General features: G+C 37.5%; 1 protein-coding gene across 4 annotated transcripts in view; it reads right to left on the bottom strand.

Annotated features, from left to right (window-relative positions):
• Positions 1–25343, bottom strand: part of FGD4 (FYVE, RhoGEF and PH domain containing 4) — a 197989-nt gene that overhangs the window by 82109 nt on the left and 90537 nt on the right. For 2 of the 4 annotated variants that reach the window (XM_079139327.1, XM_079139331.1), the window contains exon 1: positions 7914–8769. The exons of the other annotated variants lie outside the window; for them this stretch is intronic. In XM_079139327.1, the coding sequence (XP_078995453.1) occupies positions 7914–8199 (286 nt within the window). In that variant the 5' untranslated portion in view covers positions 8200–8769. Of the gene's footprint in view, positions 1–7913; positions 8770–25343 lie in introns of those variants that run through there. 4 annotated transcript variants of the gene reach the window in all.

The raw sequence follows: 25343 nt of genomic DNA, 5'->3' as shown, positions 1-25343 counted from the left end.
AGATTCAACATGCAGTCAAGAGTGAGAACCAACATTCTTGGTGTTATAATAGGCTTGGATCAAAACGCTATCTCCAAAGGAAGCTGTATGAAATGAATACCATGATTTTTCATTTAAGCTAAAGTTCCACCAAAATTTAAAAAGGGCATAAACACTTACTGACATATTTCAATAAAAACTATTTAGGTTCACAGTACCATGTGATTCTTAAGTCATAGCCAATATTTATAGGCTAAGTATGAAGCCCTCTTCACAGATGGGCAAAGGATGATCAGCTGATTTGTGACATGTAAGAAATAAATTTGTCCCTGGTTTCTGACAAAAGGTAGCTCCTAAAACCTTTGGAACTTCCTAAGCGCTAAGGACACTAGGAGCATCATGTGTTCCTAACAGAGAGGTCTTGAAACCCTCGGAACTTCCTGGGTAATGGGAGCCTCTTTCATTCTCATCAGGTGATTCTTGGTGAGATCCTGGAGAGCTTCAAGATAGGGACCACTGCCAGAAAGTCCAGCTCTTGATTATAAGCCCAGAGCTTCTGGCCCCAGTCCCTGCAACTTCCGGCGAGAAAGAAGGGCTGGGTATTGGGTTAATAAGGACACATGCCTATGTGGTGAAAGTTATCAATGCCAAGGTCCAAAGAGCTTTTAAGTTGGTGAATGCAACCACGGGCAGGGAGAACAGAGCATGAGACAGGAGTGCCTATGTTCAGGAACCTTTTGGACTTCACTTCTCCATATATCTCTTCCTCTGTATCCTTTATAATACTTAGAGTAAACTGGTAAGTGTAAGTCAAATGCTTTCCTGAGTTCCATGAGCCTTAGTGGATAAATGAACCTGAGGAAAGGGTCATAGGAACCTATGATGTATAACCAGTTGTTAAGTACTGTGAGATGTCTGGGACTTGGAACTAGCATCCAACATGGAAGCAGTCTTACGGAACTGCCCATTTGTGAAGGCTGAGGCTAACTCTAGGTAGTTAGAGTCAGAATTACATTGTAGCATACCTGTTTGGTGTTCAGGGAGTAGGAGAGTTGGTGTGAGGGGGAAAAAATACCCACAAGTTTGGTGTCAGAAGTGTTCTGTGGATAGAAAGAGATCATAGTACCACTTCTGGAAAAAAACACTAAGATATTCCCTGGTTTATAAAAAAGCCACCCATCAGGAACTTTGATAATTCAAAACGAGAAGATTATTTATGGTGGACAAAGAATGTCGAAGGCTCTGCTACAGAAAGAGACTTCTACAGTAATGAAATTAAAATTTATTTTGACTTTGTAAATGTGAATGAAATAAAAACAGATGTAAGAAAAGAACTTGAAGGGCAAAAGTTATAGCCAACTCACTTACTCAAGATGTCTGGTTTATAAACTAACTGGAATTTTGGCTTTTCCTTTTCTTTCTGCCCGCTGCCAAACTATTTTCCATTTATTCACAACAAATTTATCTGCTCATCCAGAAAGAAGAAAAATCCAACTGGCCAGGGTTTCATATGTTTTGACAAAGATGCTATTAAAGCCAATTATAATTGTTTTTCATTACTTCAGTCACAAGTAACCAAGAATGCACTACTGCTTTTCTTCACAAAAGGGAAAACATCCTTTTCATGAGCAAATCCTTCCTGACTTTGTTGATTTTCATTAATTTTGTACTTGTTTTCTGGTTAATTTTTTGGAACTTGATTCCTTTCAGTTTGAGTCCTAGCAAATAAAATATCTTAGCCTACTACTATTTTGTACACTAATTTCTGTGAGCTTCCAGCTGACTTCCACTTCTCAGCCCACTGTCCTGAGCACTTGGTTTTACAGTTTCTGACACTATGTATTTACTTTTCAAACTTAAGTGGAGCACCATGGCAATAATGGATAAAACCAACCCTACCAAACAGGAAAAGCTCCCTGGGACCCACTGTTCTAAATGCATGCACGGGTCACCACAGGCACAGCCTCAGGATCAGGCAGACCTGGTAAGAGGAACGAGGTCGTTTTTCTGGAAAGTACTTTTTTATTCCTCCCCAGGAGAAAATAAGGTGGATTAGTAAAATTAGAGGTTCAAAGGTCCAAGTTTTGGCATAATTATGTATTTCATGACTGTGGGAAAGTTACTTAACTTCCTTAAAAATTAAAGAACTATTTTAACTGCTCTAAGTGACATTGCTTAGGCAAGGTCATAGGTAGACAGACATAAACCTCAGAGTTCTTCTATTTGACTCTTCGCAATTTTAAAAGTCCATCTGACAAATTGGACAGCCCACTTTAAAAGGTTTGGGAACACCTTCTATCCTATCCCAATTCTCTGATACCCTTTCATTTAAGATAAATGTCAGTATAAATTCCATCTTGCCACACATTTAATATTTAACAATTTACAAAGTTAGGTATTTGCTTTCCTTAGTCCCTGCTGTAGAATCAACCCAGCAGCCCTTATAACGCTTTGCCTTGGCTAGATTCTAGGCCAGAAGCACAATAGCTTCTTGTGTTAAGCTTCAAACAGTGCAGAGGATTGTTCCAGGCATGCAAAACTTAAAAAGCAAATGCTGCATCTAGCTTATCTTTTATTTCCTATATTTTTTCTGGCTGACAGAAGAAGGAAGTTAGGAAGAAAAAAATGAGCCAATTCATCAAAGATAACCACTTTTCCAATTCTGAATTTTAAAACTGCCTTACTTAAGTCATATTTGGCCACATCTAATGATGATGCTCCTACAATAAAACGCTGAACTATTGTATTTATTCAATGAATGAAACCAATCTATTACTCCTGTGCTTAAAATTCTTTAATGAGACTGTATGATCCAGTAGGAAAAACACTCCAGTTTGTATAAAGGATCCCTCACCAGACATCAGTCTACCCAGAGGCTTCTTATCTACTCACAATCCAGTTTCTATGTTCTCTACTCTGGAACACATCATACTCTCTTCACACACTTGTCTTTCTGTATATGTTGGTTCCCTTCTTCTGATAGTCCTTCTTATGACAAACACATAATAATCTTTTTTGTGTGCATATGTGGTACTGAGGACAGAACCCAGGGTTGCTCTACCATTAAACACCCCCAGTCCTTTTTATTTTGAGACAGGGTATTGATAAGTTGCCCAGGCTGACCCAGAACTTGTGATCCTCTTGCTTCAGCCTCTTGAATCACTGGGATTACAGGGTTATGCCACTTTACCCAGCCCAACGTCACCTTTCTTGAGGAAATTTCCCTTAATAAATTCAACATTGGGTTGCTCTTTCTTTCCTATTCTCCAAACATGTACTTTGTATCTCCACTATGACAAATGTCACTCCCAGTCACTTTTTAGATATCTGTGGGGAAAGCAGACTTATATGTCCTTGAAGGCAGGGGTATTAAATATTTTGGAGATTGAGTCTAGTGAATACAGTTATATTTTCTATCTTGTTACTATTCTGTGTTAAAATAATTTACCAATTTTAAATTTAAGAGGTATTCAGAGTATCTTTAGCTGGGTGGCATGCACCTGTAGTCCCAGCTACTCAGGAGGCTGAGGCAGGAGGATAGCCTGAGCTCAGGAGTTTGAGGTCAATCAGAGTAGCACAACAAGTCCATCTGAATGGAAAAACAAAAAACCAACAACTTATTGGGCAATATAAGAGTAGAAAAACATGTCATTCTATATAAACTGGCAATTCTACCAGTCTTAGAATCATTGGATTGCTTACGTCTACAATACCACCAAAATAATCATTTTCAAGCTTTGTATATTTTCTTTCACTATAGTCAAATAGATTTCATCTTACTAAGAAGTCATGAAGTCTAATAATGTGTCAATATTCAGATAAAGTATATTATCATATAGCAAATAACAGTTCATAGATTTTGACTGTTGGTTAAAGATTTTTTAATGCAGGACAATTTCTAATTATTCAAATTTGGAAGAAAATTGCATGAAACATAAATACACAAATAATTTCACACTTTAGTTCATACACTCATTTTCTACCCCTTCAAATCAAGCTTTAAAAGAACTATTAGGAAGAAATGTTTCTAGATTGATACTTTTTATTCAATCTTGTTTCTTTGCCTATCTCCCTCCAGCAGAAATAGAACAACAGGAAGGGAAAAAAAAAAAAAAAAAAAAAAAAAAAAAAAAAAAAAAAACATGGAAAATGAAAAGGAGGAAGTAGACTCAAAACACAGTAAAACATCACAAAATTTCTTTTCATCATGTCATAATTTTCTCCATACTGACAAAATGTTCCCCAAATTATTAGTTTCACATCCCAAAGCTGCTTCTTATCTCCTTCCCCTCTCCAAACACGGTTCATTAATTCATCATCCAAAGCCATTTACTAAACTCATCTGTAGACTCCAATCTCACTACTCCCCCTGCTTCCTTCTGTCTCAGTTTTTATCTTTACAGCTCTTTAGATCAACTTGGCTTCTCAGACTTTTCATGGGAAGAAGCCCATCATTCAGATTCTGCTCAACAAGTGAGACCAGAAGCTAGCAAGCAAGGCTATTTACTCCTTAAAAGGGAATCAAGGGGAAGAAATGGAGAACACTACAAAGACTTATAAATTATTATCTTGTATATTCCTGCTCATTTCGCTTTAAGTTCCCCAGCAGAAAAAAGGCATAGGAATATCAGAAATATATTCATTCAACAAACATTGATGAACCACCCTGTATTTATCAGTTCCATTTCTAGACTCTAGAGATAAGGCAGTAAATATAACAATAACAAAAAAAAAGCAATTATGTAACATACTAAATGGAAAACCGTGTTACCTGGAAGGTAAACGGGAGTGAGTACTATTTGGTGAGGGCAGCTATTGTATTTACATACACACACACACAGAGTGGAGGAAGGCCACATGGATAAGGTGAGCTGAGCAGACCGGAAGGGAGTGAGGCACACAAATATTTGGAAGATTAGAATCCCAGGCAAACCAAAACTGCAAAGTCCTAAGGCAGAGGTATAGTTGATGTGTTTGCCAAGAAACAAGGGAGATGCCAGGGGTAGACCAGGGGACAAGCTTGCTGCTGAGGTCAGAGCATGAGTGGGTTGGGGCTGAGGCTAGAATAGGAAAGGCCTTGCACACCATTGAAAGGGCAGGGCTTGTTCCCTCTGATAGAGCTGGGATCCAGTGGAAGAATCTGGAGAGGAGGATAATGATGTGTTTTCCATTTTTAAAGGGATACTCAGGCTGCTGGGCAGAGAACAGATTTCAGGAGGTCAAGGATAAAGAGGAGGCTACTGGAATCATCCAAGGGACACTGAGTATAACCTGAACCAGAGCCGTAGCAGGAGGAAATGGACATGGTCAATTCAATGTATCCTGAAGCAGCATTTATTAACAGGCTTAATATGTAAAACAGGAAAGAACAAGGAAGACTGAGGACTTGGGCCTAAGCATTATTTAAAAAAAAAAAAAAAAAAAAGAGAAGCTATATAATGGCATAAAGAAGACCAGACAGCAATGGTAATTCATGGTGATTTTATTCATTTACAATTTAAAAAAAAACAAAACTTCTCTATATTCACTCTCTGAGAGATCAAAAGACTCACTTTCCCCTGGCCAGGTTTTAAAACTATCATGTACTAGAAGTGGTGGTGCTCATCTGTAATCCCAGTGTCTCAGAAGGTTGAGGCAGGAGGATCACAAGTTCAAGGCCAGCCTCAACAACTTTGCAAGATCCTTTCTTAAAATAATAAAAGGACTGAGGATGGAGCTCAGTGGTAGAGTGCCTGGTTCAATCACTAGAACTACCACCACCACCACTCAAAGTCCCAAAACCACCATGTACAATGACTGCCTTCCATGATACACTACGTATCTCCTCAAAGGTGTCCTTCTGTCTGTGCAACATGTGACCAACCAGTAAAAATAGAAGGTCCTGACCTAATCAGGCACTGCAGGGGATAAGTCAGAGAACATACCTAAACCAGGACAAAGATCTTTAAAAAAATACAGCAGTCAAAAAATTAGCTCCCTATTTTATGAAGAAGAAAGAACATCCAGAATAAAGATTATCATTAGAATGTGAATCAGAAATGAGACAGGGATGGATAGGTCTACACAGCAGCTAAGAAAAGACCTTTAATTTTTGGAATGAATTAACTTTTCCCTCGATTATTCTAGTAGCTCCCGTCTACCCTTGACCTCTGAAGTCTGTTCGGAATCTAAGAGGAGTTAGTAAGTTTCAATCTGAATTCTGCATTGCACTTTAAGTGTAATGTAGGTTTAGATGTATATTAAACAAAGACTATTCCTCAAAAGAACTGCATGGTACCTCCTACTGAGTCTTTCGTCATACTCTCTCTTACTAAATTTTTATGTGAGAAGGGTTTGCCTACAAGCCTGAGTTTAAAAAAGGAAATTTTTTTCCAGTCATTAAAGACAAAATGTACAAATAACGCGTACATTAAATTTGCATAAATTTTTCTTGCATAACTTACAAGCAATAAAGTTACCCGGTAACACGGGCAGGAAGTGGCTACATCACTGTCTTTTCAGTTCAGACCTTTTTAAAGGAACTCATAAAGCCTGCATTGTTGTAGTGGCCATGCTCTACAGGGTGTTGCCCCTCAAGCAGAAAGGAGGCAAGAGCTTCCCTCCGTGGATGCACACTGCCCTCTGAAGCTTGCCTTCCTCCAGCCTCACTGCAGTCCTCCCCCCAACTGAGAGTTGATTCTCTCCAGTTGTCCCTAAATGAAGACGGAATGAGAAGCGACAGAAGTCATTTGAGGAAAAAGAGAACTTCACTGATGGAGAGAGAAAATACTTCCGTTTTGCTGCGTTTCTGCTGCTTTTCCTTTTTGTAAATTTCACATTCAAATATAGTGGTAAGCCATGGAGAGATCACAAGAACCCTGAACTTCACACAACAGTGAACCCCTGGCAAAGGAATTCATGCTTCTGGCTGGGTGGTGGAAGAAGCAGGCGCAGAGGCATGGAATGAGCTGCTCAAACCTTCAGCAACTACTAGAACCTGGGAACACAGCCAGCCAGAGTCACGCAGCTGCAGGACGGGGCTCAGCTCAGGTCTATGACCAACCTCACCCAGAGCTTCCACAACCCGTGCATGCACCCCCGAAGTCAAAGGCAGGAAGGAGACACACCACAAGTAAGAGACTCTTGGTAACTATCAGGATTGCCTAAGTTTCAGTTCATACTGGTTAGCAATGCAGACAATCTTCAGGGAGGTCTACATCCATACAGAACCAAGGGGAAATAGCTAAACAAAATGAATCCATTTCAGTTTTTAAAAATATTTTTAGCAGATACTTCCTGTCACGTGATATTTTTACCACACAGTGGAATTGTATTTCTATGTAAAAGACTCAGTTTCTCATTAATTAGAGCTCTCGAAAATTCAAGGAAACCACTGTGTATTAATATTGCTACTAACAATATTTAAAAACAAATCTATGCCCAACTAGACAATATTACCGAGTATGAAAAATAAGGAAAATTCACTCCCTGAAACGTCTTTGCTGAAACAAGTCTGGGGTGGTGGGAATACTTGTTTTAACAGAATAACATTCCACATACTACATCAGAGAAAGGTAGCTGGTTAACACATCTTAACTGTGTTCACACCAGAAATGCAGGCAAAAGGGGAACTTTTGCTTTCTTTCTCTGCATTCCTTCCCTCACTGGCTGAATTTTCAACCTTTCCAAATATTAGTTATATTTCTCTGGTTCATTGTTACTACCAAACCAATCTGTACTGCGTTAGCCCCGAGGAGGCTGCCTGGGAAAGCCAAACACTGTCAGTAGTACATATTTTAATCTTGAAGTTAAAAAACAATGTGAGGCTTATTCTTAACTTTAAAACAAAACTGAACTCTGCCACACTTTTATGCCCCCTCAGCATGCAGTTATTATACAATGACCCACATTGAAAACAACATAAGAAAGATACTGTAGAAAATGAAACCACTTACCTTGATCAGTGGACATGACTGCATGTATACTGATAATTAGTCCACTCTGGCTTAGTAAGGAAACATTTGGTTTTACTCTGTTAAAGTTCATGTGATAAAATGTCACTCCTGGCTTTATAGCACTGGGGTAACGAGATTGCCCGGGATCAGCCAGGAGCTCTGGCGGGTGCACTGTGGACTTCAGTACATTCTTAGACCTTACTGTCCAAGGACAAGCCCATGCATAATATGCCACACCTCCCCAGAGGATGGGCTGCTGCTGTGTTTTGCAAGAGATGCAGTACATGAGGATGGAGAGATTTCTATTTATTACAGTAAAATAAACAAGGTAGGCACATGGAACCTTCAGTTGCACTAGAAATACAGTCGGGAATAGGATGGTTTATAAACTAACTAATGCCTGAACTATTAGTAATCCTTAAAAAAAAAAGCTAACATGAAAACAGTTCGTTTCGCTTTTAACTGGGTCCATGCCCTGGACCAAAGATGTCACTGATTCACAATTCATAAGCTTTAAGATATTAGGATCTCAGTTTGAATGATGTCAAATGCTATTTTGCCAAGTATGACTTTCCTTTTTAGCATAGCTCATTGATTTTTGTAAATAAACTGCAGAATGAATAAATGCATCAATGTCCTAAGGAAACCGAGTTTTATGTTATTTCAGAACATTATTTAACTGGTAAAATATTTATTGCTCATTTTTATATAATTCGCAAAATTTGATTATTAAAGATTTCTCAGTACCTTGAATTAGGAAACGTCAGAATTAAAATATTTATAAAAATCACAATGAAGTAACAGGCTATAGACATCTCCCTCAAAGGAGAAAGTAACCTCTCCAAACCCCTCCTCCAAGTGTCCAGATACGGTGGACCTCACAGTCTAGTGCATACAGATAGATGTACCTGGGTAACTGTTCACACATATTGCTGGCTGGGTCTTCTTTCCAAGGTCTGATTCGACTGGTATGCTAAAGGGCCACAGAATTTGCAATTATAGGCAGCTCCCAGGTGACACTCACAATGCTGGCCTGGGCTGACACTTCAGGAATCACACTTTGAGAAACACTGAGCAGGTTGCTTAATCTCACCAAGGACTGAGAGCACATGCTCAATTACACACCCACCAGGACCAGTTAAAGTCCAAGTTCCAAGAGTCAGTTCCCTTCCTTCAACACAGGTATCCATTTACGTGCGACTCTTAGCAGCTTGTACCTGTGCATGATGAAAGGTGGGCTGATCATTTTTAATACAAATTATAATTTTTAATAAATTTGCTCCCTGTGGTTGGAGATATGGCTCAGTATAGGGAGCACTTACCTAGCAGGCATAAACATGAACTTGACCCCAAGCACAGCAAAAACAACAAAACACACAAAAGAAAATTGTCTCCGTAAAAAGCATGAGGAAGATTTGTAACTAATCTAATAAAAGAATACAGAATTAGAATGTAGAAGAAAGAACTCAAAGAGAAAAAACCCTAAATTGTCTTTTAGTTCCTTCACAAACTTTACCAGTATGTGTTTAAATTTCGCTGTAGAAGGAAAACTGTTTAGATTTGACTCCAAGACCACGCAGTCTTGGCGCATTTTAGTAATGTAAAAACCAGAAGGCTTCTCTCACAAAAATGTCCCATCGTCTGGTTCCTAAGCCTTGATAGTAACATTTAAATTACAGTCTCAGGTTTGGTTTTTAAACAAATTCCTTTTTTTATAGCTAACATTTACTCTGTGCCAGGTGCATGTTAAGCACTTTCCAAGCAGCATTTCATTAAATTCTCACTGTCAGGTAATAATTTATCACCATTTTAAAGAAGAGAAAACCAGGTTTAAGAGGTTAAAAGCCTTGGCCATTCACACTAATAAAAGGACAACCTCTGAGAAATTATATTCACTTTTGTGCAACAAATTAAGATATAATGGTATTCATCTTTTCTTTATAGATAAAAGCCAGAAAACCAAAGCATGGTTTACAACTAGCAAGTGATAATTAAAATAAAACATCCAGGACCAGGAGTGTAATTTAGCAATGAAAATGTGTGTATAGCATGCCCAAGGCCTTCAGCTCAACCCCTGGCATCAAAATAATTAAAGTATAACTATTGCGATTGATACTCCATTGTCCTCAAGTAGATAATCTACAATTATATGCAGCATCTACCACAAACATGGAAATAAATTCTAAGCCACTCAAGGTAGTCATGGCAGTTCTCACACAATTAAGACACAGTTGGTCAGAGGCTTAGGAGGCTGAGGCAGGAGGATCGAAAGTTGAAAACAAGCCTCAGCAACTTAACTAGGACCTAAGCAACTTAGCAAGACCCTGTCTCAAAATAAAATATAAAAAGGGTTGGGGATGTGGCTCGGAGGTTAAGTGCCCCTGGGTTCAATCTTCAGACCCACCCCTCCCCCCAAAAAAGGATGCACTTGCACATACCACATGATGACCCAGAAATTCCAACTCTAGGGACTTAGCCAGGTGAAACAAATACCCTCGCTCAAAAACCTTGTACATGGATGTTTTCAGAAGCTTTATTTGTAATCATCCAAAACTGAAAACACTCACTTGTCCATCAGCTAGTTAACCAGGACATCCCTACAATGGCATACCACTGAGCAACAGCAAGGAATGACCTCAGGACATTCAAGCATGCACTCCAAAGAAGCCAACATAAAAGGCTACCCAGATATGATTCTGCATGACATCCTGGAAAAGGCAGACTTACAGGGATAGAAAATAGATGGATGGTGGTATGCACAATGACTGATCACTAATGGACAGGATAAAATTTTGGAATGCAAAGGTATGATTGTATGCATTTATCAACACTCAGTAGTGTGCGCTAAGGGTCATTTTACTGTTTGTGAATTCTTGGTTGTTGTTGTTGTTGTTGTTTTAAATTAAGGAATACAAGCAATTTATTCTTTTAAAAAAGCAAGAGGTCAGGAAACAGGTGTTCTGACTTCCCTAGTGTGAATGCAAAGGTGAAGGTGGTGCAGTACATCTATTGCCCTTCTCATCTTCACAAATAGAGATGGTCATTATTCTTTTGTCTGTTTTCTGTGATTTAAAAAAACTTGACAAGTACAAAAAAGTGAATTTAGTAGCTCCCCACACAAAGTCCAATTGTGAAGGTTGAATTTCATAATAGCACATTGAAAAGGTCCTTTTAAATATATGCTAAGACATTTCCTTAACGATATTTGTTATAGATGTCAGCCCTGGAAAATACCTAAAATCCCTCCTAACCAACTTGTAGTTCTTCACAGAATACCTGTGCTCTTAAATCTTAGCAGGCTTTCACCCTACCCTTCCATCTTTCCTCACTGTAGGGATGTTTATTTCTTTTTTTTTTTTAATTTTTTAGATGTTGATAGACCTTTATGTGGCGCTGAGGATTGAACCCAGTGCCTCACACATGCTAGGCAAGTGCTCTATCAGTGAGCCACAACCCCAGTCCAAGATGTTTATTTCTGTATAAATTCCACTGAATAAGGAACTCTTAAACTTCTGCCACATATTCACGTGGTATTTCATAATAATTTTTTCATTATGTTGAATTTAAATTTCCTTTTAGGGAACACTGCCTATGTTATTTTAGTAGTTCACCATTTTTAATGGAAATGTTCTAAAAATCAGAAGTTTTGTGTGTAACCTATACTTTCTGAATTAAAACCTATAAATCTACAATCCCCCCCCCCCCCCCATAGAATAAATCCAGGAACGTGTAACCATTGAGCAACATCCCAGCTCTTTTTATTTTCAGACGCGGGTCTCACTAAGTTGTTCAGGGCCTCACTAAGTTACTAAGTTACTGAGGCTGGCCTTGAACTTGCAATCCTCCTGTCTCAGCCTCCTGAGTTGCTGAGAGTACAGGTGTATACCCCACACCTGGCTTATAAATCTACAATTTAAAAAATAGATGAGTGACTACATTGCCTTGGCATATTTATTTAAAGCTAACTGGTACATCATCTGTCACATAATTGAAAACTTCCATCTATTAAAATAGCAAACCTAGGGCTGGGGAGATAGCTCAGTTGGTAGAGTGCTTGCCTTGCAAGCACAAAGCCCTGGGTTTGATTCCCAGCACCGCCAAAAATAAAATAAAAATAAAATAAAATAGCAAACCTAGCTTTAATAAACTATTTACTAACATACATTTTACAATAAAAGGAAAATTATACTACATGGATGTTAGTATTAATCTTGTTCAGAAAGAACATGGAAGTAGTAAAAGTAGGAAGTAGGAAAAGATAATGAAAGACTCTTCATTTTTCACTTATCACCTAAGAAGTCAAATCCTTAGATTGGTTCTGCAATGTCATTTAACTGGGGGAAATTCTGATTTTCATAGAATGAATCTAATCTGAATCTTAACCATTCTGCATTTGTTAGTATACTAATAACAATCTAATAAAATCAAACAACAATTTAGTAGTAAAACAATTTCCTTATTGGTTTGAAATGACACATTTTTAAAAAACCATAACCAACTGAGGCATAATTTCCACGTTGCATGTCTGAGCCTTCCAAACCAAGGTTTGGAAATTCTTGAATGTATGCCAGGTAAATCCTGTTGCCTGAGTATTTTTGTACTAAATATTTTTAGTTTGAAGCTCTTCAGATCTTCAAAGCAAACTTAATATCCTTGAGCCTCTTCTTTCATTAAAAAATTATTTAAAATGTTTCTATTACTTCATTAGTTACATGATCAGTTAAAACTGCAATCACACAGCACTGTTGAAGCAGTGCCAACCCCCACCCCCTAACCAATGTTTCTGGATGGATGAGACCACGATCATATATTGAATGGTTGCCCATTCTAAATCCATCTCATTACTCTTCTACTTTGGAAGTCCGACAAGGCTACACACCTTTCTAACGGCACGTGAATAGGGAGGTACGGTGTACTCGGTCGTAAGACACATAACATTTTGGTCAATGACAATCTGCACATACAACAGTAGCCTCATAAGATTATAAAGGAGCTGAAAAATTCCTATCACCTGGTGACACTAGCAGTTCTAACACTGTAGCACAACATATTACTGTTGGTAGTAATGCTGGTATAGACAAACCTGCACTGCCATTGTGAAAAGCTACAACACATAGAATTATATAGAGTATATAATACTTGATAAGAGATTACTATGCAACTGGTTTATGTATTTTCTATATTACACCATTATTTTAGAGTATACTCTTTCTTCCACTTATTAAATAAGTTTACTATAAAAGCATATGCCATGTCACACTGGCAGTAGCCCCATGCATTTATCACTTTCTCCATTGCATCTCAAGGCTGTGTTGAAAGCCAGATGTGGTGGTACATGCCTGTAATCCCAGCTACATGGGAGGGTAAGGCAGAGGACTGCAAGTTCGAGGCCAGACTGGGTAACTTAGCAAAACCCTGTCTCAAAATAAAAGAGGGCTGGGGGTGTAGCTCAGTGGTAGAGTACCCCTAGGCCCTGACAAGTGGTTGAACTACACCACGTAGGCTTGTGCATGTTCTATGATGTTCGTACAACAAAACTGCCTAATGATGCATTTCTCAGAATGAGTCCCTGGTCCCTGTCATTAGTGATGCATGACCATATTTTTGAAAAACTGCTCAGAAGAAACCTTTCGACTGTAAAGCCATCTGACCTTAATAATTTTCTTCCAATTAAAAAAATATATATAGGGCTAGGGATATAGCTCAGTTGGTAGAATGCCTGCCTCACATGCACAAGGCCCTGGGTTCAATCCCAGGCACCAAAAAAAAAAAAAAAAAGTATATCTATCTATCTATATATATAGATAGAGATATATAAAAAAAGTATATATGTGTGTGTATATATATATGTATGTATATATATATATATATATATATATATATATATAGAGAGAGAGAGAGAGAGAGAGAGAGAGAGAGAGAGAGAGAGGCCCTAAGCAACTTAGCAAGACCCTGTCTCAAAAAATAAAAAGGGTTGGGGGGATGTGGCTCAATGGTTAAGCACCCTTGGATTCAATTCCCATTACAAGCAAAAAAACATGATCCTGCCAGGTGTGCACTCCTTGGGAGGCTAAGGCAAAGGGTCACTTGAGCCCAGGTGCTTGAGGCCAGCCTGGGCAACATCATGAAACTGCATCTCATTAAAAGAACAAATTTTCAAAAACATCTATATAGATGTAAAATCCCAGAGAATAAAACTGTCTCCTGGCCTAAATTAGGGAATTGATCTTCAAACTCCAATTTACAGTCTGTCCACATCACTCAATTGGATGTCATTTCCTCTTTTTCAGCATTTTCCCATGGGGTCTATCCACCTCTCATATGTGTGCTGCCCTTGGCCAAGAGGCAGCAGGACTGCAAAGGGGCCCACAGCTCTGGCTCCCTGCCGCTAGTCAGAGCTCCAGGGAATAACACTTCCCTGCACCTGTAAAGTTCGGTTCAACACTAAATACTGCATAACGCTCCATAGTTTGACTATATCAGCAATTCATTTAAGTAAACCAGCAACTGTAATTTCTACTCTTTCATTTTTTAAAAAAAGAGATAATTCTGGTAAATATTTCCCTGTACTTTTACAAGTACTTCTGTGGAGAGATTACTACAAGTAGACATGATATCTCAATGGTACATAAATTTTACATTTTGATAACTCACTAAAAACTTTACCTCCCAGGGAATGATACTAAATTCTTTCTTCCCTTCACTCTTTTTTTTTTTTTCATTTTAAAAATTTGTTCTAATTAGTTATACATGACAGTAGAATGCATTTTGACACATCATACATAAATGGAGTATAACTTCTCATTCTTCTGGTTGTGCATGATAAAGAATCATACTAGTCATGTAATCACATATGTATGTAGGGTAATAATGTCCAATTCATTCCACTAGCCTTCCTACCTCCATACCCCCTTTCCCTCCCTTCACTCCCCTCTTCCTAATCCAAAGTACCTCTATTTTTCCCTAGTCCTCCCTCTTATTGTGAATTAGCATCCACATATTAGAGAACACATTCAGCCTTTAGTTTTGGGGGATTGGCTTACTTCACTTAGTATGATATTCCCAGCTCCATCCATTTACCTGCAAATGCCCTAATTTAATTTTTCTTTAAGGCTGAGTAATATTCCTGTGTGCGTCTGTGTGTGTGTGTGTGTACACACATTACATTTTCTTTATTCATCCACCTATTGAAAGGCATCTAGGTTAGGTTCCATAGTTTGGCTATTGTGAATTGAACTGCTATAATCATTGATGAGGCTGTGTCATTGTATTATGCTGATTTTAAATCCTTTGGGTATAAACTGAGGAGTGAGATAGCTGGGTCAAATGGTGGTTCCATTCCAAGTTTTCTGAGGAATCTCCACACTGTTTTCCATAATGGTTGCACCAATTTACAGTCCCACCAGCAATGTATGAGTTTACCTTTTTCCCCACATCTTCACCAACATTTATTGTTGTTTGTATTCTTGATAATTGCCATTCTGACTGGAGCGAGATGAAATCTTAGTTTTGATTTGCATTTCTCTAATTGCTAGCGATGGTGAACATTTTTCATATAGTTGGTGATTGATTGTCTTTCCTCTTCGGTGAAGTGTCTGCTCAGTTCCTTAGCCTATTTATTGATTGGGTTATTTGGTTTTTTTAGTGTTGAGTTTTTTGAGTTATTCATACATCCTAGAGATGAACGCTCTATCTGAGGTGCATGTGGTAAAGATTTTCTCCCAATTTATAGGCTCTTTCTTCATGTTGATTGTTTCCTTTGCTGAGAAGATTTTTAGTTTGAATCCATCCCATTTATTGATTTGTTTTTAAAAGTATTTGCCAATTTAATATGTGAAAACAAAAAATGAATAAATCTATAGTGTATTTGTGTGATATAATACAGTGAGTGAAAATAAGTGAAGTACAGCTACACCTCAACAGGGGCCAACTTACAATGTGGAACACAGAGTCACAGAACAGGTTGTGATTCTGGTTATATGAAGTTTAAAAGTATTCCGGGGCTGGGGATATCGCTCAATTGGTAGAGTGCCTCACATGCACAAGGTCCTGGGTTCAATCCCCAGCACCACGCACACACAAAAAATAAATAAATAAATAAATAAATAAATAAATAGATAGATAAATAAAATAAAGGAATCAGATAATATATAGACTTGGGGAATTGACTTTAAAAAAAAAAGTTTAAAAGCATTCCATACAATTGTTTTACAGAAATGTATCCATATATAAAATCAAAGGGACAAGGCAGAGTACAATAAACACAAAATTCAGGACAGCAGATACCTCTGGTGGGAGGCTTGAAGAGTAGAAAGGCACACAGAGGGGCTTCAAATGTACTGGTCACATCCTCCTCTTTAAGCATAATGTTATATTCTTGTTCTTTAAACAATTCTTAAAAACTTTGTGTGTTTTCACACATACACACACAAACATATATATATATATATATATACACACACACACACACACAATTTAGAATTTTACATTTAAAAACCGTACCTTATTATTTAGATTTGTATTTTCCTGACTAGCAAATTTGTATGATTATAAATGTTTATTAACCAGTTATTTTTTAACTTCTGTGAACTCTGCTCATAATTTTTTCCCACTGATTTCATATTAAGTTATAGGAGTTTTGAAAGGTTTTCTACTATATCACAGATACTTTCTCCAAATCTGGCAGATCTCTTATCAAATTTTGCTTTTATATTAATCCTAGGAAATTTATGTTATCTTAATTCTGAGCAGAAAAAAATGTCTGATAAATAATGGCATTTCTTTAACTATGACTATTAATATTTTTACACAAAACTTTCTTTGGATTCCACTTGATCCAAACTGGAAAAGTGCCCGGGTTTCTGGATGTAAATCACATTCACTTCTCTGGTCTGCTCCATCCCTTCATATCAGTCCCTCTGCTTCACCCACCTGCCCACAGACTATCACTCTGCATGTGCTTTCTACTGCAGCTTAGAGTAGACGAAAAGACCCCCATCTTTTTCATCCATACCTACACCACAATGATGCTATGTGTTGCTAGCCAAAAAAAAAAAAGAAACAACAATAACAATAACAACAACAAAACTATCTATTTAATGAATACAGAGCTTCAGCTTGGGAAGCTGAAAAAGTTCTGGAGACAGATGATGGTAACAGTTCTACAACAGTATGAATGTATTTAAAGCTACGGAATTCCATTTGAAAATGCTAAAAAGTAAAATTTTGTTCTATAAATTTCATCATAATAAAAAACTATTGTAACTAGAACATTTCCCACCATATATTTATGCTTCCCAATCTCAGCCAGCTTCTCCTAACTTGCTTGTTTGTGCTTAGCCAACTCCTGATCATAGACCTTCCATGGCCCATATTATTCCTTTGCATTCTCTCCTCACAATCCCTGACAACTGGCCCATGCAGGGCTGTAGCTCACTCCACTATGCAGAAAACTCCAAAATGTCCATTTCCAGTTACAACCTCCCTTTCCGACTTCCTCTCAATCCCAATGTCTGGACAAGTACCTCTCCAAAGAAGAAGGGAGGGTTGAGGTTTATCTTGAAGGATAAGTGGGATTTTGCATAGCAATCAATGAAGGGAAAAAGTATTATTTTAGGCTTTGTACTGAGGTGACCAGTGGCAGATCTGCAAACTTCACTGCAGCTTCCGGAAGTGTCCATCAGTCCCCAGTTGACAACCTCAGTGGCTGCTTTACCGCGCTTAAAATGAAATAAAAACTCCATGCGGGGCCTGCTGGCTCTGCCCCTGCTCACCTATCCACTCTCATCTTTTGCCACTTTGCTTTGCAAATATGTTCCCAAGCCATTTTCCCTCTATCAGTCAGCTGAGGTTTCAAGAAAGAAGTCAAGAAAAATGTTTTCTTTTCATAAATTTCCACAGGAACCTAACTATTATTTTTTCCAACTTTGAAATAACTATGCAGCTTCCAGAAAAGGCTCCTCTGAGGTTTTAAGAAAAAAATAAAATGTAAGCTCTGCCCTTGGCAGGTCAGACAAAGGATAATGTACAGCCAGTTATTTGCTACTATCTTGGGACATAAAAGGGGGAGTTTTCATTTCCCTATTTTTTGATCAGCTGCCTGATCTTAATTTGTTTTAATTATTGTCTCCCTTTTCCCAAGAGACTAAAATGGAGTTTTCTGGGGTAACGGCAGCTACTCAGACCTCTTGTATTGGCCCCAATATTCTCAAAGGCTAAAATTAGAATGTGGAAAAGACACCTGAAATACAATCAATACTTTGCTTATTTTCTTAACCCCACTTGACAGATGATACATTTCAACGTGCAACTTCCTTTCTTTGATGCAACTTCGGAAGTACATTAAATAATGAAGACAGGGCTGGGGTTGTAGCTCAGTGGTATGAGGTACTGGGTTTGATCCTCAGCACCACATGTAAAATAATTAAATAAAATAAAGGTCCATCTACAACTAAAAAAAAATTTTTTTTTAATGAAGACAATTCCAAAGAAAGAATATTAGTAGATCCTAGATTTCAGTAACACTTCAGATAACATTTCCCAAGTTACTATCTTTGTGGTGGTAAATAAGGTCAAGGTTATAAAGGAAACCAATTCAGAGGGGTTGGGGGGCCACTTATATCATCCAGGCCTTAACTGATAAACTAGTATTAAATAAAATATGTATTTCCTTGCCTGAAATTTTCTAATTATTATAGTGGCAACCTACATATTGTCAACTTTAGCAATACTGCTAAAACTGAAACAGATTTTCAGTACTAGGCAAAGGATTAAAAAACATTCATAGAGCCCTTAAGACACAACACGTAGGTTTACACATTAATCACTAGTGTAACTTGAGATAAATAATCTTATAATTAGTAAGCAGTTATGGCTCATGGAGTATGGCTTATCTTTATCATCTACCTGGGACAGCAAGGACAAATGCATTCACTATATAGGCAAGTGAAAAAACAGAGGAGACTCAGGTTTAAAAATAGAAATTAGAGTTACCTATGTATAGGCAAACTGGAAAATGATTTTTTTTAAATGTTAAAAAAAATTGAAATTCCTTCTAAAATGTTTGTTTTAATTCATTTACATGGAACTCAGTATATGTGACACATCACTTGGCATTTGAGAATCTGTCATAAAGTTCTATTCATTATTTTCCTCAATTCCTATTTCCTTCAGCCACACTTTATCTTCCTCAATTCCCAGGGTTTTAAGGTCTTTACATGTGAGACTGTTTCACCATCTCCTGTGGGTTTCCTTTGAACATTTATTTAAAATCGGAATTAACTAATCTTACAAGGTCCTTTATTAGCATTTGTTTTCCCCACTATATTCAAAGCTTCTGTAGAGCATGGATGGTATCTATCCTTTTCATTCAAGGCCCTGTGTGCATTGTGTCTAACACTATATACAATCTCATCAAATGGTTCCTTCTCCAGGAGCTAAATGGAGAGAAGGCAAGTAAAATGGGGGTTGACAAGCTTGGCTGGGGCCTTGTCACTGCTGTTAATGCACAAAGGAAGTCAGGAAGGATTTCTAGAACAATGTTCTCCAAACTTTTGAAGGTGTATACCTTTATATATAAAATCTAAGTACTCCTAGCAATTGTGTTCTATATGTGAGTGTATGCATGAGTTAAATACAAGTATTGTTGTACTAATACACATAGTGTAAAAAATATATAAAACTTAAAGTCAGATGATGTAAAGGCAAAATACAACTTTTCTGGGAACACATGATTAAATTTGCTTCTTTTTAAATTTTTTTGTTTAAATATTTCATAATATAGCAGTCTGAAATATTGGGTCTAATCAGTTTACTTCTATAGTTGACATCAGTGAGGCCCGAACTGAGAAAGATTAATTGCTCTAAGGAAAGAAGTACATCATTGGCTGTGCTTACTAAAACATAGATTTTACTAGCCTGTCTAACTAATTATACAAAGGATTTCTTTGAAATTCTTCCAACAAATTTTCATCTGCCCTGATATCTTGGAAAGTGGTTCTTGTTTTTTGTTTCTTTTTTTTTTTTAGGTAACTTGGAAAGTGGTTCTTGTTTGTTTGTTTGTTTTAAGGTTGGTTTAAAAACCTGCTAAAACTCTTTCAAAGATTTTTAAACAATGTTTAAAAGAATTCTTGAGTGTATGTGCAGAAATTAAAAAAAAAGATATGCTTAACTCACTGTTAGTGATAAGATTACACAATAATGGAATCATTTCAAAAGAGTCATTTAAAAAATGTTTTGTCTGTAGTGCACTTTTCCCCTGCTCCAGATTGCAGGTACTTTCTCATTTAAATTTCACCTTTAACCAAAAGGGACAAACTGTGTTCTTTTTTTTTTTTTTTTCAAACATATCCACTAGGTAAGAATCTACTAAAAAGCTATGGACATATATTTACCTTCACATGAAAGGGTAACAAATGAACAACATTTGTTTTCCTGCAAAAGAAAAAGATGCAGTATCTTTAATCTGATACTCATTTAAGTACTATGCCAGTATAGAACCTATGATGTTTATGGTCACCTGTTACCAAGAACTGCCAAAATCCCACTGTCTAAGGTAATGTAATCTCAGTCTACCTAACCAGCCTTGTTTAAAATGCCACAGACAGAAAGGTCACATGAGAGACTGCGCTGTCCACAAAAAACCAGAGGTCCTCATAAGTACCAGATATACTGGATACATTTGACAAGTGGACGGAATGCAGATGCTAAAATAAGTCCATAAATATTAGGAATGCTAATGTTTTCTGGGTTTGGTTTGTTTTTTACCTCTTTGGGCAAAACATATTTCTCTTGAACTTTTTTGGTACTTGCCAAAAACATATTAGATATGAATTTGCCCAACTGAAATAATTACCATTTCCAAATCTACTATGGTACTATGCAACAATATCTCCAGTATTAGGTCACAGAAATGTAAGCATTAGACAAAATTAGTATTTTAAATCAAAGCACTAAGTTTCCTACTCCTTTCCTCATTTGAGCAATGAATTATACTTTTGGCACTTTCATAGGTCAGAAGCATTTTACTAGAAAACTATTTTTGCTTTTGTCATTTACATATAAACCACCTAATAGGTACCCTGGGGTTTGAAATAAAGCTTTTATCCTCACGAACCTCATTCTGCTTTAAATATAAAAGTTTGTGCTAGGAGATCACTTTTTAATTTACACACTTCGCAGTTCATCAGATGCATCAATGTAAGCATGTATTTTCAGAATTGATAACCTGTGTCCATTTCATCATTGTTTCTATTAACCAAGATCGTGTTTAAAGGATCATAGAACTCAGTGCAAAGAGGAAATGCTGATCATATATAAATCACAAGCTTGAAGGTGGAAAATTAGTTTCTTTGCTGTATAATTCCAACCTATAACTTTTCAAAGGGCTTTTATTTTTTTACTGCTTGCTATTGTTATTTTTCTACTGGTTTCTGAGAGTACTTTAAGTTCTGCTTTTGGCAATTTTAGTTATTACCTCATGCACTAATTTGGATGAACAGTCAGTTATTTACTAAAATCAAGTTACTGGGCTGGGGATGTAGCTCAGTGGTAGAGTGTACGCCTATTACGTATGAGGTCATTGACCCCCAGTACTGCAAAAAAAATAAATAAATAAATGAAAATCAAAACAATAAAATCAAGTTACTAGTTGAAGATTGGGCTAAGCCACTTCTTCAATATGATTATCTCATACATTAAGAGTTCCATTTACTTGCTTTTTTAAAGGGGGCATTTTATTCAAAACCAATTTTCAATTCATTGGAACTTCCTCTACAGGATTCTGGCCCTTAGCCATCCCTGATCATTTTCATATTTAAAAGACACAGGGCTGGGGATGTAGCTCAGGTGGTAGAGTGCTTGCCTTGCAAGCACAAGGCCTGGGTTCAATCTCCAGCACTGCAAAAAATAAAATAAAAACAAATTTTAAAAAAGTAAAAGACACGAGTATTCATATTTATCTTAAAAATTCTGTTTCTGTCTTCTTCTCTCTCCTTTACCCCCTGTTAAAAGGAGGCAAGAAGTTAATCATTACTTAAGTCAGGAGAGACGGAAATGAAGTTATATGAAGTGCACCACACTGGAATGCTGAACCTCAGTACAGATAATCTCAAACGAACAGTAGGGACAGGTAGAAAAAACAAACGAATATGTATTTTAAAAGACTTGGGTTTATTCCAAAAGAATTTGCTGCTAACTCCCTGGGCCTACTGTCAATGATATCTTTCAAATTCTTAGAGATTCTCAAACACTTTGAAGAAGTCTTGAAAAGACGCATTTTTCTCATTTCTTCAATTAGGTGCTTTATCTAGCAACTTTTAGTTCCTGGACTTTGTGCAAACACCTGGAAGCACAAATATAATTAAGAAAAAAAACCATGACCTCCAACAGTACCCGAACCAACCAGGGAGAGCTGGGTGAGAAGAGATAAGACCCAGCAGTGCATAGTGGATCACAAGTTCAAGGCTAGCCTCTGCACCTCAGTGAGACCCTGTCTCAAAAAATTTTTTTTAATTTTTAAAAAAGCAGCCAAGACCCTTCAGGGATTTGCAGAACTGTGTTGGCAGAGGGCCCTTCTTAGAGCAGAGACACTAGGCCACAGGTGATTGCTGTTCAAGTCCCATGTTGTGGGACATCTCCTATCCCCAATTACTGAAATGGTAACAAACAGCTATCGCTGGCAGTTTGAATCAGCTCCTTTACCTTATGTTTTTTTTTCCCTTCAGCCTTAGTTCAATTCAACAATCTAAGTGTTAGGATGATTAGTATGGATTCCATGCCAAGCCAAAAGCTGGAACATAAGAGGATATAAGTAAGACAGTTCCTTGCCTCAGGAATTCAATCTAGCTAGGGAGAGAGACAAGGTAATAGCCAATTTCAAATACAGTTGACCCTTGAATGAAGTTGTCCATGCAGTGGAAAATCCACATATAACTTTTGATCCCCCAAAACTTAACCACTAATAGCCTGCTGCTGACCAGAAGTCTTACCAATAAGCAGTTGACTAATACATTTTGAGTATGTACTACATATGGTGGAAAATACATAAGAACTGCAAGCAATCACTTTTTGTTACGATATGCAATTTACTGGAGAGACAAACTGCTCACGTGGAGATGATTAGTGTCACTTGAGTTTCAAGCGGATACTTGGCAACACTTGGACTAACTGCAAAAACAACAGGAGGTGGCTATGAAATTATTACAATAATACAATGTGTACCACAGTTAATTTTATGCAGCTATGATTTAATACTGCATCTTTTAATTTGTTTATATTTCTCTTGACGACCGATGGCACCCAGTATGGCGTGAGTTTGAGTGAACAATTTATGCCAGATTCTAACATTTTAGAATAGACTTGTGCATAATTTATGGTAGTAAATGATAAAATAGACTGTTGCCTACATATATTTTATGCATTTGTGACATACCAAGTTTTTTCTTAATTCTTTCAACATTTCTAGGCTATGTGGTTTGACTACAAGGTTTTTCAAATGATTGCAGGTCTTGGAAAAAAAATCTGCATAAGGTCTGCACAATTCAAACCTGTGTTGTTCAAGAGTCACCAGTATGTTGAGGACAGAAAAAATCCATCAGAGGTGCTTCAGGAGTTCAGAGAAGAGAAACAGAGCCAGGGGAAAGCAGCAGACAAGAAGTGTCTTCAAGGAGCCTAATACTGCAATACTTTCTCGTTTCACTCAAAAGATCAAATATCTTGTAGTCATTTCTTGCCTCAACATTCACGCTGCTTCAGTATCCTACAGTTGAAATATATATAACTTGTTAACTCACCAGACAAGAGTTTAGACCTTTTTCCATGAAAAAAAAAGTATGTATGTATATATTCTTATATATATATATATATATATATATGCTTTTCCAAGTTATACTATGAATTCTGATAAACCCTGTTTTATTTTCTGCTTTCACTTCACAGCAAGGATTTAGCCACCTGTTGATAGGAAACCATTTTAAACAAGTAGGAGTTTGTCTTTAAATCTTTTTTTTTTTTAATTACTTTTTTATTTTTACAGACTGCATTTTGATTCATTGTACACAAATGGGTTCCATCTTTTCGTTTCTACGGTAGAAGGAAATGGGAGGGAGGCGGGGTATGAAAAATGGAGGAATGAGACAGACATCATTACCCTATGTCTTTAAATCTTTTACTGTCACACTTTTTTTGGCAAAAGGGATTCAAACCATTTGTCATACTAAGAATATTGTATTGGACTTAATGTGGCATTTGTTTTCAAAATATAAAAAAATACAAATTTCAAACATAAATTTAAACCAGTTAGACATGTGATGAGAAATTAAATGCAGTTTCTGAGTCATCCAAGGGACTGGATCTGCCTCTCCCACAGCGCCCCAGTGTTAACTACTGATGCATCATCTAGTCGCCCATCCAAGCTGGAACTTCAGAGCTGCTCGCCACTTCCCACTCTCCCACCCCCAGCCACACATCCAATTAATCACTAAGTCTAATGGGTCTACTCGTAGCAATTTCTCAGTGCCTTCTTTCTTCTCCATCCTTGAGCCACTGCCTTAACTCAAAGGACACATCGTCTGTCTCCTGTACCATCTGCTCCTTGTGAAACTGCCAAGGCTCCTGTACTTGCAGCCCCAGCTCTTCCTCTGCGTACTGTCAAAGTCACCTCTCCAGAATGCATAAACCATGTGGCTTGCCAGCTTACAGCTCTCAGCCAGCCCTCTCCACTCCTGCAGGACTAAGTCCTGCCCTCGAGGCAAGGCTTAGACTAATACACCCCTATACCCAATCCCAACACTCTATCCACACCAACTTTCTGGTACTCCAAAAGCACGCATTATTCTCTTATAGTTTTTACATTTTGATGTAGGTTGTTCCCTTCATATAAAATGCTGTTCACCACCCAGCAGATAACACCTTATCCTGAAGATGCAGTGCTGAGCTATCTCCAGGATGACATTTTTCTGGTTCTCTGGCCTGACTTGAGTCCTTCCTTCTCTCTTCTCGTGCGTTCACCACACATCACACCCACCTTCGTACAGTTGTATGACCTTATGTTATACTTTGCTGCTACTGAAGTGAGGATGCCAAGAGCAAGACTGTTATCTTACTGCTCTATCACAGCACTGGGCATAGAGAAGACTCTCAAATGTTTACTAAATGAATGGACAGGTTGCCTGGACAAGGAAATAAAAATAAATCCATCTAACTTTGATGTGAGGAGATTCCATTTGATCTATTCTCCACTAGAATTTGTAATACCCTTCATTTTTCTGCCAGTGTTCACGAACCAGAGAATGACCTTTCTGGAAAGGTAGTGTACCTCTGGGCAATTAAGAGAAACAGCTCTGGATGGTGGAGGATGCAGGAAAAATAGATGGCTGCTATGTATGCTTCAAAACATCTGACTTCCATCCTGTCTCCTTTTCACATCTCTGT

This window comes from Sciurus vulgaris (assembly GCF_902686455.1).
Source record: "Sciurus vulgaris genome assembly, chromosome: 5".
NCBI lineage: Eukaryota > Metazoa > Chordata > Mammalia > Rodentia > Sciuridae > Sciurus > Sciurus vulgaris.
This window is presented reverse-complemented; position numbering and strand designations above follow the sequence as displayed.